The following is a 14,907-nucleotide window of genomic DNA, read 5'->3' as shown; positions in this document are numbered from 1 at the left end:
TGGTACAGAATGCAGCTGTGGATGCTTCCAAATCACTGTCCACCCCATCCCACCCTATAATAAGTTACCCTGTAATAAACTGATCCATTGATTAGATGGAGCTGCCTGCCTCGTTCTTTGGTCTCAAGATACCTTCTCAGTTGGTTGGGCACTTTTTGTTCCCTCCATCTCCCAACAGGCCCCCTAAAGATGCACTGATGTCAGCCATTAGGGGGGCTCCTTCGCCTGTCTTCCCACCCTGTCCTGAGCCTCCCTGAGGTAGGCTGAGTCTACTCTTGCCCGAGGGCATCCCTGGGGATGGTCATTGCTCTCAGGAATTGTTCAGGGAGATGCAGGTTACAGGCTCCCTCCCTGGCACCCAGGTCACAGCTCTTTGGAGATGCTTGAAACACCTCCTCCCTGTGTCGCCTCTCCGCCTTTCCCTCAGTCCCGTTAGTGAAACCACTGCTGTGGCTGACTGGTCTTTCCCTTCCACACTGTGACCTTTTCCCAGGTCAAAAGTGAGTCAACACGATAATAGTAACATCTATTGGGTGTTTGCCACGTTTGGTACCACCCTGAGCTATACAGCCATTATCTCATTCAGTTCTTATGACAACACCATGACGTAGCTTTTATTTTACAGATAGGGAGAGTGAAGAGCAGAGGGTTTAAGTAACTCCCAAGCCACACAGCTTGTCCGGGGTAGGCTGGGATCCAACCCCATCCTTTCTGATGTCATCATGCCCTACTGCTCTGGGGAGTAGCCGGGGTTAGGAATCAGGGGTCTGCTGTCAATACACATTGTGTTTCCTGGCTTCCCCACCTCTGGATTCGGAGACTGGAACACAAATGTTTCTTGTGCTCGAGAGCTCTCAGTCTAACTGTGATATTTCACATTGTCCCTTTTTACATCGTCTTGACTTTGGGTCCCAGTCCTGGGGAGGGAACACTGGGGCTTGGAGGGGTAAGGGGTGTGACGAGAGACCACGGGCGAGGGTGGGAGGCAGAAGCGGCGTGGGGCTCCTATTGCTCGGTGGCAGCGGAAGGGGATTCTCATCCTGCTCTGGAGTAAGCGTTGTGGGTGGAAGGGCCCTGCTCCCGAAGAACTCCATTTCCAAGGTCGTCCTCTGAGTGTGGGATGGGACACAGACTCAGTCAAGACCTTGAAAGCTCGGTGACAGTTTATTGAAGCGATTTCAGGGAGTGGGCAAGCACAAGGAGCAGGCAGTTCGGACGGGTTTGAACTGACTGAGCGGGAGTGACTTTTTTTTTTTGAAACCGTGAACTCTCCTGTCTTCAGGTCAGCAGCATGGCAGCCTGTCTGTATGCTTTTGGAATGTGTTTTGGTCTTGAGTACATGGCAGGTGTCTTGAGGGCTTACAACTCTTCAGACTCAATGGGGAAATCACCCTTAAAGGCCACTCAAAAAGATCCCTGTGCCTCCTCGCATCCTTATTCCACCGCCACCCCACCTCTGCTTCTTCAAGGGGCCGAGCAACGCCCCTCTCAGAGCAAGGAGAAACACCAAAGGAAGAACTCCCTCTCTCTTCCCGGTCTGCTATCCTGCGCCCTCCCCGTGGGCAGGGAATCTGGCAGCCTGCCTTAAAGAGCTTTGCCTCTGGCCAGGTCTGGGCACAGGCAAATCCACATCTTAGACATTACAGAGACAGGGAGATAGAAGAAGACAGGTCGGGAGATTGAGAGCAGGAAATGTATTGCCAATGGATGAGTAGGGGAGGAAGAAAAGAGAAATAAGGGCGAGGAGAGGAAGGGAGGGCAACTGAGAGAGGAGACACACGGGGCTGTAGAGGATGACCAGAAAGGGGACTGAGGGTGAGGGAGGAGGTGAAAAGGGCTGGCTAGAAAGGAAAGAAAACTTCCCAGAAGAGAGATGTGGCTAGCACCAAGGAAAGAGAAAACTCTTGAGCTCAGGGGCTTCTTCGGGGGAGGACCATTTCCCAGGGCAGTTCTGATACAGGCTAACTGGGTCCCTGATGTGCTGGTTGCAGGCGTTTCCTGCAGCCTCACGTGAGCCTGCTTCCCTCCCCCTCATCACCAGGACATTCTCTGTGGGACAGAAATTCTAATATTGGCTTAAATGGGGCAGATGTGGAAGGAATTTGACTTTGAACTCTCACGTAATGTAGCCCCGGGCCACGGAGAACTTTGGAGTTCTTGATAACATTATTTTGATCTACTATGAATAATCAAGCTGGTAATATTTTGAAGGATGTTGATTTCTCATTCAAATATCCTGATGATGGGAGTTATTGGGGGATATGTCTGGGTGCCTGGAGGGGACAAGGAGGACAGAGGTGAGGAGGGAATATGTGGGCAGGGTTTGCAACATTTCCTGGTCTGAGGGATCCTGCAGGGCAGATGTTCTGTGTGTGGCGGGAAAGCACTGGCCCGGACTGCACTCAACTTCTTTGGGGGCACCAAGGTCTGTTATAAGCAGCCCCAGGGAGGACTGTGGTTGCAGGGGATCTGGGTCAGACAGTAGGAGGCTACTGAAGAGAATGTCCCAGCCCCGGTCTTGGGCACATGGCAGTTGGAATGGATGCTTGTGGACCCTGGAGGGCTCTTGGCTGAAAAGTGAGTGAGGTACCTTTGTGGGGACTTGTCTGGAGGCAGAGAGATGGACAAGATGGCCTTGGAACTCACAGACCACTTCCCGCTCCCTGTGCCTCCTGTTGATTCTGTGCAGGGGGTGGTCAGCAAAGCAGCAGGCTTTAGGGCTGGGAATCAGGGGGTCTTGGGGTCAGGCAGCGGGGCAGGGGGCCCTTTAGCTCCTGTAACTCTTGGTGGACGAGGTCTTGGAGATGATGCGCATGCTGGAGCTGCTGGCGCTCATGCTGCGGCCGCTGGTGGAGCTGAAGCTGGCGCCGCTGCCCCCGTAGCTGAGGCCACTGCCATAGCTGCCCCCCGTCATGCAGAGGCCACCACCCCCGCTGTAGCCTGAGCCCCCGGAGGAGGAGACCACGGCTGTGGAGAGAAGACACAGAGCACACTGGCAGGCTCCTCCCCAGCTCGGGTCTCCTACCCTGGCCACCTCCCTCCCACAGCGCTCCACGAGGACCCTCGCTGTCCCCGTCACACGCTGCCTCGATGTACACAGGGCATGGCAAGTGTCAGAACGCTCCCAGCTGTGACCACACTGGTCTCCTCCACAGGCCTGAGAGGACGCCCTTATTCTGATCACCCCCATTTTATAGGGGAGGAAGCACAGGTACAAGTAGCATGCCAAGGTCACATCTGCCAGAACCCAGCACTTTGGGTCTCTGTGCTGTTTGCCCTTCATCTCTACCCCGGGCTCTAATGCTGGATGGAATGCGAGGCCCCATAAACTGTGTGGGGATCACAGGCCCCCATATAGGGGGGGCCCGAAGGCCACCCAGGTGAACCTGCCTCTGGGTTGGAATCCCCACTACTGCATCACTGAGAGCCAGTGGCTTAGTTGCAAATCCTCTCAGGGAATCGGAGCTCACTGTCCCGGGATGCAGCTCTTCGCAGCCTGCCAAACATCTGAAGACGCCTCTTCCACCTCCCTTCTCAGTATTTGTCTCTCCAGTTGCAGCATCGGTGTTCCCTGTATTCATTGGTTTCAAGCCCTCCCCCGTCCTGGTTTACCAGCCTCCTTCATGTGGTCTGACTCACGTGGCGCCCAAGGGAACTCCACTTCCTGAGCCCGGGGCTCAGTGCCCCGCGGATGCCACCTGAGCCTGCTGGTCTGGGTCCTCCTACAGGATGACTCCCCCTGGCTTTCCCCCTGGGACCTCAGGCCAAGCTTCCCTGCTCTACTTGTTCAATTAATTGGCTTCAATTCTAAACACAGGTCTTCAGATTTAGGCTGTTTAACAGCCTCTTATTAGCTCTGCAGGTTTGAATTCCTGCGGGAACTAGCTGAGGAATCAGGCACTCAGACGGGGGACCCACTGCTCTGTGCGTAGTCCTGTCCCACAAATAGGGTCCTCTGAGACCAGGTTGGAGTCCGTTCCTGTGGACACGTGATGTCACTGGGACCTCTGGGGTGGATGTCACCATGACTCTCTCTCGAGCCCACTGGGAGGAAGGGCCAAAGGAGAGGGGGGTCTCCACAGAGCCCCCCAAACGGCCTCAATGATGTCTCGCCCCAGCCTGCTCGCAATCTAGTCACCAAATCCTTGTTGGTGATGCCCTTAGCTTCCGTTTTGTCGCCCACTTTCCTGCCATCTCAAGACATTTACTCACAGATATTCACGGTTCCGACACCTTCTCCAGTGAGTCTGTTGCAGGTGGGGAAAGAAAGAGACATTTCATTCGCTGAGAAGTTAGAGAGCCTTGGGTTCTTTGTATTTAAAGCTATCAGCACAGAGGGCTGGCTGTGTGCCGGGCACTGTGCTTAACAAGCATTTCATTCATCTCGTAAGCTGTAGGAAGCTGGTGTGCATCTGGGAGGGGACATCCAGAAGAGAGATCAGGTCAAGATACACAGAGAAATGGGAAGAGGATCCCATGCTCACGATGTCTAGAGGGACCGTCAGATGGTTGGCATCTCTGGGCAAATATGGAGCCCCTGAACCTCATTCTGAGTGTGGCCTCATTTGTCACAAGGCCTGGGTAGAAATGGCCCTGTTTATGGCCTTCCAGGTAGTCAGGGCCACCTCTCCCTGAAGCCTTTCACCCTGGTCCCTGCCCTGGGTGCCCCAGGAGCTATGGGAGCGCCTGCAACCACAGGTTGCCTGCAGGGAGCATCTGCATTTCAATCGTGTTTCTGCCCTGGGCCTTTCTATCTGGGGCCTGGCACCGTGGGGCTCTCGGCCTCTGTGGCATCGCTCCAGTGCTCTGGTGGCATCTATCTGAACCGTGATAGGAGGAGAAGGTCACCCACCGGCACTCCTCGCCCTCCAGCAGCTTGCGGTAGGTGGCAATCTCGATGTCCAGAGCCAGCTTGACGTTCATCAGCTCCTGGTACTCGCGCAGCTGCCGCGCCATGTCCTGCTTGGCCTTCTGCAGGGCCTCCTCCAGCTCGGCCAGCTTGTGCTTGGCGTCCTTGAGGGCCAGCTCCCCACGCTGCTCCGCATCGGCGATGGAGGCCTGGAGCGCGGCACACTGCCGGGAGGACACAGGGAAAGCAGTCAGATGTGGGTTTTAGGTTAAAAATATGGAAGGATTTTCTGAAATTTCATGCCAAGAAGGTGGGGGCTTCATCATCTTGAAAGCTAAGATTCATGTCTGTTTCCCTTGGATAAGCTGAGGATTAGAGGGGATGGAGAAATGGTTTGGGGTCCCTTTCAATGCTGAACTTCTCTGGATTGTGGGTAAGTAAAGCAAGTCAGAGCTTTGCCATGCACACCTCCAGAGGACAGCACCTTTCCTAGAGGAGCTGATGTTGCACAGATCTCAGAAGGAAGGTCCTGATGTCCCTGGTGGGTGGGGAGACTGCACGTTTACACTCCTGGACGGTCACTCGGCTGGGGGTGCGGGGCTTCTCTCTGCCGGGGCTGTGTTAAAACCAGGCCAGGTCTGCCTAGAAGCAGGGAGGGATGGGGTGGCTGCTGGGAGCTCAGCCCTACCTGCTTCTTCACGTTGTCAATCTCAGAGCGCAGCCTCTGCATCACCCGGTTCAGCTCGGAGATCTCCATCTTGGTGGAGCGGAGGTCGTCCCCGTGCCGGCCGGCGGACCGCTGCAGCTCCTCGTACTGCGGGGAAGGGGAGGCAGGAGGCGGGATGGTCAGGCCAGAGGAGAGGAGGTGGCGGTTTCCCAGGGCTCAGCAGGCTTCCGATGCGCTGCTTGGAGGCATGTCCCTGTGCACCCCCGCACCCCACCCCGCTCTCTCCATCAAGTCCAGCCCACTGCCTCTTGGCGCTGCCCCTCACTCTCCATATCTGCAGGCTCCACCCTACAGCCGGACCCTTCTTCCTGTATCCCATCTTTCATTCCTCTTATTCACCACCACGTAGCTCACTCTCACAAACTCCGCATCATGCCAGGGTTCCTGTCACTCTCGGATTTTAAAGCTCTTTCCTATTTGTTTTCCTTGGCAACACATCTCATATCCCCAGGACTCCCCAGCTCAGCGTGTTCGCTCTAACTTGGAAACTCTCCTTGTGTGACCCCTAGCCAGCCTTTGCCGCAGCCCCTTGGCCCCAGCTGGTTCTCCTCTCCTGATTCAGGAGGCTAAACCTGCCTCTTGTTCCCACCCTCCCTCTCTCGTTCCTGCTGGCACTGGTGGCCGGGACTATCCAGCAGTCCCGCACCTCTCCTCTGTAGGGCAGTGGAGTTATGTCCATCCTCCCTGTGGCAGAAGGTCTGACCACCTCCTGCCTTTGTCTGGCTGTTCCCCCAGGTTCTGACGGTGCTGCCTGAAGAGTACTCAGAACAGAGGGTAAGCCCTGAACTGAACTCAGATCCCTTTGACCCCATCAGACTGGGAGGACAAGGCTCTTCTTAAATTTGCTTTTGAAATCTCAGTTCTTTATGACTGTTTCACAAACTTGACCTCGATGTCTCACCTTGATCTGGTACCAGGACTCAGCCTCAGCCCGGCTGCGGTTGGCGATGTCCTCGTACTGGGCCTTGACCTCAGCGATGATGCTGTCCAGGTCCAGCTTGCGGTTGTTGTCCATGGACAGGACCACACTGGTTTCAGAGATCTGGGCCTGAAGTTGAGCCAGCTCCTGCGAGGACCGAGACAGGAGAGCTGAGGCAGGGTGTGTGCGTGCGTGTGCATGTGTGAGCATGTGTGTGTGTGGGGGGGAGGCTGTGACCAGCCCCCAGGCTCTGGCATAGAGGGCCCCACTCACACTGTCGGCCTGCCAGCCTGCTTAGGTCTGAAAGGGCTGGGAAGGACATCAGGGAGGTCACTGGGTTTACGCCCGTCCTCTGTTGCCGCCTCATCTGCACAGAGGGAGCAGCAGCCAAGGGAATTTCTCCAGAAATTACTCCCATTCTCAGTGCACATTGCCGCGACCTGTCAGTGCCACAACGGCTCACGTTCTGAGAAAACGCAGCCTTTCTCACCAAATAAAGTAATCATCTTGTGAAAGAAATCTGAGCCAGAAAGAGCCAGAAAGCTGTGCTGTGTTCCAGCGCCATTTCCCAACGTTGCTCCTCCCTGCTCCTCGGGGATGGGAAGTGGAAACCAGCTCGAAACAGCAGAAAGACTGGACAAATCAAGCGTTGGCTCTGCCAGGCAGGTTGGCTAGCGTCTCTGAGTCTAGCGGGGCTGGTCAGAGTGCTGCTGCCCGTGATTTCTGTGAGCATTAAATACACATAAGGTGGGTTTTGAAACAGAAAACCCACGATTAGTTTGTCAGTGATCACTTTCCGGGATCATGTAGGGTGGTGGTGGTTCCCCAAATGTGATCCTCAGAGCAGCAACATCGGCATCACCTGGGAACTTGATTGAAATGCAACATTTTGGGCCCCACCCTAGACTTCCTGAGAATTGGTGCTCGAACAAGACTTCTAGAAGATTCTGACGAGCTGTAAAATTTGAGAACCACTGATCCAAAGCCCAAATCTAAATATCCCTTTCCTTTCCTCATTAACAATTGGTTCATGCACTTCCTGCTTCAAGAAATGATTATTTTATTGTTGCTGTGTTGCAATTTGTTTTTCTGAAATAGTTTTTCCTGGTAGCTGACCAAGCTGGCAGTGGGTGGGGTGGGGAGATCTCAGCCCACAGGCTTGCTGTTTGGAATTGGGAGCCAACACCACCCTGGCACTGAAGTGAATGAGCAGAGAAAATGATGTCTTTTTTGCCCCGAGTGGGTGGGATGATCATTGAAGCTGTCTACAGATGCAGATCCCATGTTCCTGCTCCTGGAATATGACCAACTTCTGCTGGGCATCAGACGTGTACCCCAAGGGCGGATCACCTGTCCTTACCAGGTTTGCCTGTGGCACACAGTGCATCCTGTCCCCCACCCGCTCCCCGACATGCTCATCCCATCTGCCGCCTCACTCTGTCTCTACTCCAGCCACCTGGGCCTCCTCCTGGCATTTCTGGAACCCCAGTTCCTTCAGGTTATCACCCACCATCTGCCTGCCGCTGCTTCCTGTTGGCGTTTTCTCCATCGCCCCTATCATGCCTGAAATGGTATCCTGACTTGATTCCCTGTACCGCCTGTCTCCCCTCCCGTCATGGAAGCTCCCAGACCTTAGGGCCTTGACTGTGTTTGCCCAGTGCTGTGCCTGCAGCCCCGGGCAGGGTCGGGTGTCCAGAGGTTCACAGCAAAATGTGCCTACAGGAGAGCCAGGCATTTGCATTGGGTGCTTCTAGAAGCACCTGAGGGCTCATCAATTGCCACTTGATTTGCGTAATTGCCTCCACTCTAGGAAGAGCAGCAGGTAATACATCTGAGCTGGGCCGGGTGCCAGGTTGCTCAGCTCTATGGAACTGCACGTCATTCAACGGCAGGCAGTTCTTTTGTCAGGCCCACAGCACATGCTTCAGTTTCTCACCTTGCCTGATCCACCAGCTGCCCTGGGAAACCTCATGTTCTCCTTTGGTAGGGGAAGTGGCATCTGCTCCATCAATTCCAACTTGGGTGAGGAGTAGAAAGGAGGCCTTGGAAGGGGCTGGTGGCCTCTATGCCCAGCTGAGGCCCCCAACCTCCAGCCCTTCTTGGGGGAGCACCTGGCATGGCTTACCGCATCATAGAACACCCTCAGAAAGTTGATCTCATCCATCAAGGCTTCCACCTTGGCCTCCAGCTCCACCTTGCTCATGTAGGCGGCATCCACGTCCTGGGCACAGAACATGCTGTCACTCCGAGTCCCACCCTTCCTGGGCTAGCCAGACCCTCCGTCTGTGAGTTTGGCTGGAGAACTTTAGTTGCCAGGGATGAGAGTGTTTCCCTATCCCAGGCTGTGTATGGAGTGAAATGTCCAGGGGGGTCCAAACTGTGTGAGGACCAGGGCACTCAAGGATGCCCACCTGCTTATCAGCTGGTACCACGTGGAAAGACATGTCACCTTCCCACGGTGAAGACAACCCATCCCGGTCCTCCGCTGCCTCCTGATTCTCCCAGCCCCCCACCCCCACCCCGAGGCTTCCCCTCCTCCTCACACCCTGCCCCTTCCTCCCCTCCACACACTGCTGCTCTGTTTTTCCTCTTCCTCCAGATTAGCTCTGGGGCGGGCCCTCTCCCTCCCTCTGCACATCCTCATTGAGCAGGAAGGTCCACAACTCCTGGAGTCGGTCCCCGTCCCATGCCTGTCCCCTAAGCCTGACCTGAGGTCCTGGAGACTCAGCTCCGCACAAGGCTCATGTTGCTTCGCCTCTCCCTGCACCAGACCCACGTGGGGAGAGAACTGGTGTAGTGATTTACAGCTCAGACTTTGGTGTCCTGGATCTGGACTCGCTTCTGATGATCTGGGTAACCTTGGGCAACCGATTTAACCTCCCTGAGCCTGAATTTTTTCACTTCTGAAGTAAGACCTGCTTTTAAGATCATGCAAATTAAATGAAGCCATGTATACAGGGCCTCTGGCTTAAGTGGCAGCTGTCACTCCCAGAAGGGGCTGCCAGGGTCCAAGAGTCAGGAGGGAGCATCCCTGTCCCCTCACCTTCTTGAGCACCACAAACTCATTCTCCACCACTGTGCGCCTGTTGATTTCTTCTTCGTACCTGCGGGAAGGATGAAGGAGCGGATGGGTGTTCAGAGCGAGGGATTCTGGGCGTGAGGGCCAAGGCAGGGGCTGTAGGTGGGTTTCCAGGGAAGACTTGGAAAACGTGCTGCTACAGCATAGCTCTCGTGGGCCCCCCAATCCCAAATCCATCAAACATCCACGCTGCGCAGACAAAACCCAAATGCAAAGCAACAGCAAAACAGAACCACCTCTCGTTCCCTGTGAGGTCGCTTTCTCACAGCTCTGCTCCACAGAGGTCCCGTGAAGGCGTGTGCTGCTTCCTCTTACCCCATGGTCTCACCCCAAGCCAGACAAGGGCCATGGGAGGGGGAAGAGAGAGCAGTAAGGCCGGCGGCCCAGGCCTCGGCTGGCGCCTGCACCCCGGGACATCCTCACGTTGCCTCACTGTCCTGTTCTCAGCCATTGACCCGCAGCCTGGGAAGCAGCCCTCAGGTTAATAAGACACCTCCCACTTACCCTCTCCACCAAGTTTCCTCATTTTCAATTTGCCCCTAGGCAGCAACCCCACTCCCCACTGTCCCCCACCCTCTGATCTCTGGGAAGGAAGTTTCACATCTGCTTTAGGTAACCCTGCCTTCTAAGCATCAGCCAATCCCACCCTCTTGGCAGCTCCTGACGGCTGTGGTTTGGGCTTGTCTCCTCCACCTACTAGCTGAATAACCCAGGGCAGGTCCCTTAACCTCTCAGAGGCTCTTTCCCACCTATGAATCGGCTTCTCGTTATGTTTTTAGAACTACAAAGTACTATCCCACACGACTATACATCCAAAATCTCCACCTTTATTTTTATTGCCTCTACTGTCCAGAAGTATCTAAGAAACCTCTTTCTGCCACTGACTCACTGACTCTTCAGTACTGTGCCTCCTCCCCAGCGCTCTGGGAAACTGATCTTGCTCGCCTTATTGTTTCCTTGAGGTGTCTTTTCATTAAATCTGACCATCTTTTCTTCACCTGACTTCATGCAATTGTCCTGTGTTTCCCAGTTCATAGTCCCCCTGCCAGAGGGCAAGAATCATGTGGCCCTGCACAGGGCTCTTAGACACCTGCCGTTGGAACGTTGCTGTCCATTAACCAGGAGAGGGCTCTTCGACACATCCCCCACTCAACCTTGAGCTTTTACCTCCTCCTCCAGGAAGTCCTCTTGGATTGAATCACTGTTACCCCACCTTTGCATGCTGTTATAAATTACCCATCTGCTTCTCTTGTCTATGTTTGCATCCGTACACGCATATACCTAATCATCAATACAATAAAATAGCTAACACGTATTAACAGCAGCTTATTATGTGTCAGACAGTGGGCAGCCTACCAAGCACTTTATATGCACGTTTTGATTTAACAGTCTCAATGCCTCTATGAGATGGGTACTATTAATATCCCCTTTAGCAGACAAAGGCACTGGAGCTTAGAGAGGTTAGTTTTCTTTAGGTCATTGAGCTAGTGAGTGGTTGAACCAAGTTTCTAAATCTGGTGCTCTATTCTATAGTGCTGTTCAACAAAACTTTCTGTGGTGATGGAAATGCTCTGTATCTGCATCTGCTATGGGACCCACTAGTCACATGTGGCACCTAAGCACTTGAAATGTGGCTAGTGTCATTAAGGGGCTGAATTTAAAATTTTATATAACTTTACTTGGTTTAAATTTAAGTAGCTAGTGGCTATCATGTTAGCACAACTCTAAAACCTGGATTCTTACTCCATTATACAAACAGCAACCAAAACTTATCAAGTCACTTATTTTGTTTGGACCAAGAACATTAGAAATAAATTAAAACAATATAAATGAGAAATTACTCATATCTATAGTAGAAACATACCATTATATTTAGTGGTGTGTGTGTGTGTGTGTGAAGTTCCAGGGAGAAGGCAGCAAATAGGCCTCCTTTTCTTTCATTCCCCAACCTTAGCCAGGGCTGTGGTGGATGCATGAACATTGTGAAGTCAGCAATGGGAAGGAGCCAAACAAATGTGAGTATGAGATTCTATGAGTTCATAACTCATGAGCTGCTACTTGTATAAACTTGGATGAGTCATTTGCTATCTCAGAGCCTTACATTTCCTCATCTGCAGAGCTGACCACGTTGCATGTATCATGCCCTTTGTGCCCGTGTTAGTTACCATCTAACCCCAGCCCCTTCCCAAAGCCTCAATGTTCTTGACTTCAGGGTCCCAGTTCTTTTTCTGATTCCACCTCCAGTCCCAAAGTGTGTGCCCTATTTCCCACTGGACTGGGCACTTCCGGAGAGCAGAGCCTCCCCTGGAACCTCAGGGCTGAGCCCCCACTCACTTGATCTTGAAGTCCTCCACCACATCCTGCATGCTCTTCAGCTCTGTCTCCAGCCTCAAGCGCTCTCCACCCAGGCTGTCCAGCTGCCGCCTCAGGTTGCTGATGTAGGCTTCAAACATGGGCTCGATGTTGGCCCTGGTGGTCTTATGTTCCTGCAACAGGCTCCATTTGGTCTCCAGGACCTTGTTCTGCTGTTCCAGGAACCGCACCTGCCCCAGCCGGAGATAAGAGACTGTTAGCACTTCCCTGCAGCATCAGTCTCCTGGAGGGCTCTGAGATACAGGACCCTCAACATTGCAGGGGTCCTGCAAGACCTCAAAGTCCAGGTGTCAGGCTCCTCCCCTTTGTCTTGAGTCTGGAAGAAGACCGGAACTTAAAGCCAAGCCAGTGTTGGTGCAATGAGCCTGGGAGACAGGCAGTGGCTTGGTTTGAAGATGGGTCAGTAAGTAGGGCCATAGAGGCTGGAAACTGTCTAAATACACAAAACCATGTTGATGTGCAGTAGCTGAAGGGAAGGATACTTGACCACGTTACTGAGATTTTGTTTCCTGTTAAATGGGCAGGAGGGTCTTGGCAGAAAATTGGATTCATTTTCTTTCCAACATGATTTTTCCAGACCTAGAATCTGGACTCACCAGTCCAGGAATGCTGGGATGGGTCACTCTAGAGTTGTCTTGAGGGGGCCTGGGCACAATCCCAGCCATGTCCCTCACTGCTGTATGGCCTTGGGTAAGCCCCTTCTTTTCTCAGCTCTCTTAGGTCCCTGTGGTCCTGTGCTACTAATCTGGTTTTCTTGAATTGCATTTATTTGCTCCTCAGTCCGGGAGGTAGACTTGGGAATACACAAAACCTTTCTGCCTAAACAAATCCTTCTGTTGGGAGTAGCTGGAATGACACACAGCCTCAGAGAATGGAAAAACAGAGCCTCCAAGACTTTGGCTGTGTGCCTGCAGAGGGTCTGTAACAAACGCACCCCACTCCCCACTCCCTACTTCCTCTTTCCTTGTCCTGGCTCCAAGTCCTCCCCAGCCCCATCCCCTCATTCCCCAGGACCCCTCCAGATGAACCCAGGAAAGGCAGGGCCCACATCCTTCCCTGAAGAACTGGACTCCTGGAAATCTCACATCTGTTGGTGCAAACACCAGGTTGACTGTGGGGCATGAGTGATGAAGTCCTCACCAGTACCTTTGGTTAACTTTATACTTTCAAAGGTCTAGGTCCAAATGATGAGGCATTTCATGTCCTGTTAGATCTGCAAGAGGACCTTAGAGTCCATCTGTCCAACCCAACCGAGGCCCAAGAATTTAGGGATGCTCCTAGCAGGAGAGCTGAGGATGGATCCTGGGCTACTTGCCCTCCGTCCCTGACATTCTTCTTTCTTTCTTTCTTTTTCTTTTTCTTTGGTTTAGTGCTATTTCTTCCAGACTCCAGGTATGGAGCCTGAATGATCCAGGATCCTTGAACTTGTTCTTCCGGTTCAGGTGTGAACTGGAGGTGGTGTAAATTAGACTGTTTCTTCCGCTGGAACTGGGAAGATCCCTAGGACACTAGACCAACAGCAAGGAGACCTCTCCTCCCACCAAAAGGAATTCTGAACGACTGAGCATGCCCCCCGCCAACCACACCTGAATCACTAGAGACGCTGCCCAGGCCTTGTCCCTGTCAAATGGCAGGAAAACATACCCCAGCCCATTTCTGTGAGCTGAACTTGGAACCTTTCCTTCCTTTATCTCCTGCCTTCCAAACTGATTCTTTTTCACTGTCTAATTTTAAGCCAAGTACAAGATCACTATCCATCAAGAGGGCAAAGTTCTTACTGTGGGTCAGACAGCTCTAGAGTCTGGAGATGGACAGTTCTCTCATCTCAACAAAGTAAGAAATAACTTTGTCCTCTACCCTGTCGGCAGTCTTCTCAACCCCCAAGACTTCAGAGGAACACAGAAAGCAGAGACCCCCCTGGGTGTCAGCCGCTTTCCTGGTAGGGACCCCACTGGCCCCTCACCTTGTCGATGAAGGAGGCGAACTTGTTGTTGAGGGTCTTGATCTGCTCTTTCTCCTCCATCCGCACCCGCTGGAGGGACGGATCGATCTCCAGGTGAAGAGGGGTCAGGAGGCTTTGGTTGGCAGTGACCTCCTGGATGCCTCCAGCGCCACATATCATCCCACCTCCAAATCCAAAGCCACTGCTGGCTCCCCCTACCCTGTACCCAATGCCCCCAAGACCCAGCCCATAGCCAGCACCTCCGAAGCTGGCCTGGCCGGAGCGGTAGCTCCCACCGATGGAGATCCTCTTACTACCCCCAAAGCTGTGGAGGCTCCTGGTCCCGAAACCACCTCCAAAGCCACCCCCAAAGCTCTTCCTGCCCTGGGACATGGAGACAGAGCTGAAATTGGCGCGGCAGCCTGGAAGGAGGCTAGCTGAGGATGCACTGAAGTTCCGAGTGCCCCCTGACTTGATGGTGATGGAGGATCGTTGAGTCATGGTGGGTGCTGGTGCCAGAGGGTCAGAAGAGTGAAAATGTCAAAGGGATGAGAAGCCTTCAAAGTCTCGCTTTCCCCTCCTCTCCTTGACTTTTATCCCTTCCAAGAACTGGGCTTGGCCAGAGAAGATCAAAGACCACTCTGTTGAATTCATTTCAATGGCATGTCTGGCCACAGCCCATCTTCCTGCCCCTCTCATCATCATGGGGAACACCCCACCCAGGGCAGGACCAGCCCTGGGAATGTGGACTTGGGGCAGGCCTGGGTCCCAAGCCCGCCTACCCTCCTCCTGCCAGCCCAGATTCGCAGCACACACTGCAGACCCTCCCATGACTTCCCATCAGCTCCTCTGTTCTCAGGTCTTAAACTCTGAATCCATGCACTCAGTTCTGCCCTCCCCATCATGGTCACTTACAAGGGAAATAAGTTATTGAGGATCTAGTCTGTGCCAGACCATGTGCAGGTCAGTCACAAGCATTAAGCTATTTAATTCTTATAATAACATTGTGAGGTTGGAT

General features: G+C 53.4%; 1 protein-coding gene across 1 annotated transcript; it reads right to left on the bottom strand.

Moving 5' to 3' along the window:
- Window positions 1–1,162: 1,162 nt before the first annotated feature.
- On the bottom strand, window positions 1,163–14,441 carry LOC102532430 (keratin, type II cytoskeletal 75-like). Its single transcript, XM_006203011.3, has 9 exons — window positions 13,911–14,441; window positions 11,909–12,117; window positions 9,539–9,599; window positions 8,621–8,716; window positions 6,478–6,642; window positions 5,538–5,663; window positions 4,853–5,073; window positions 4,213–4,247; window positions 1,163–2,967 (listed from the first exon to the last, which is right to left on the bottom strand). The coding sequence occupies exons 1-9, from the start codon at window positions 14,388–14,390 to the stop codon at window positions 2,768–2,770; spliced, it is 1,593 nt and encodes a 530-aa protein (XP_006203073.1). The 5' UTR covers window positions 14,391–14,441; the 3' UTR covers window positions 1,163–2,767.
- Window positions 14,442–14,907: the final 466 nt, after the last annotated feature.

The sequence above is a fragment of the Vicugna pacos genome, chromosome 12, assembly GCF_048564905.1.
Source record: "Vicugna pacos chromosome 12, VicPac4, whole genome shotgun sequence".
Classification (NCBI taxonomy): domain Eukaryota; kingdom Metazoa; phylum Chordata; class Mammalia; order Artiodactyla; family Camelidae; genus Vicugna; species Vicugna pacos.
Note: the sequence above shows the minus strand (reverse complement) of the source record. Positions and strands in the feature narration are given on the sequence as shown.

What these genes read in the sequence shown, in the direction of transcription:
- LOC102532430 (XM_006203011.3), bottom strand. Translation starts at nt 14,390, where the DNA reads ATGACTCAACGATCCTCCATCACCATCAAGTCAGGGGGCACTCGGAAC. An exon ending in CTGGAGGGCGAGGAGTGCCG is followed by an intron (nt 4,248 to 4,852) that starts GTGGGTGACCTT and finishes CACCTGCAACAG; the next exon opens with ACTCACTGGAGAAGGTGTCG. An exon ending in TGTCGGAACCGTGAATATCT is followed by an intron (nt 2,968 to 4,212) that starts GTGAGTAAATGT and finishes TTCTCTCCACAG; the next exon opens with CCGTGGTCTCCTCCTCCGGG.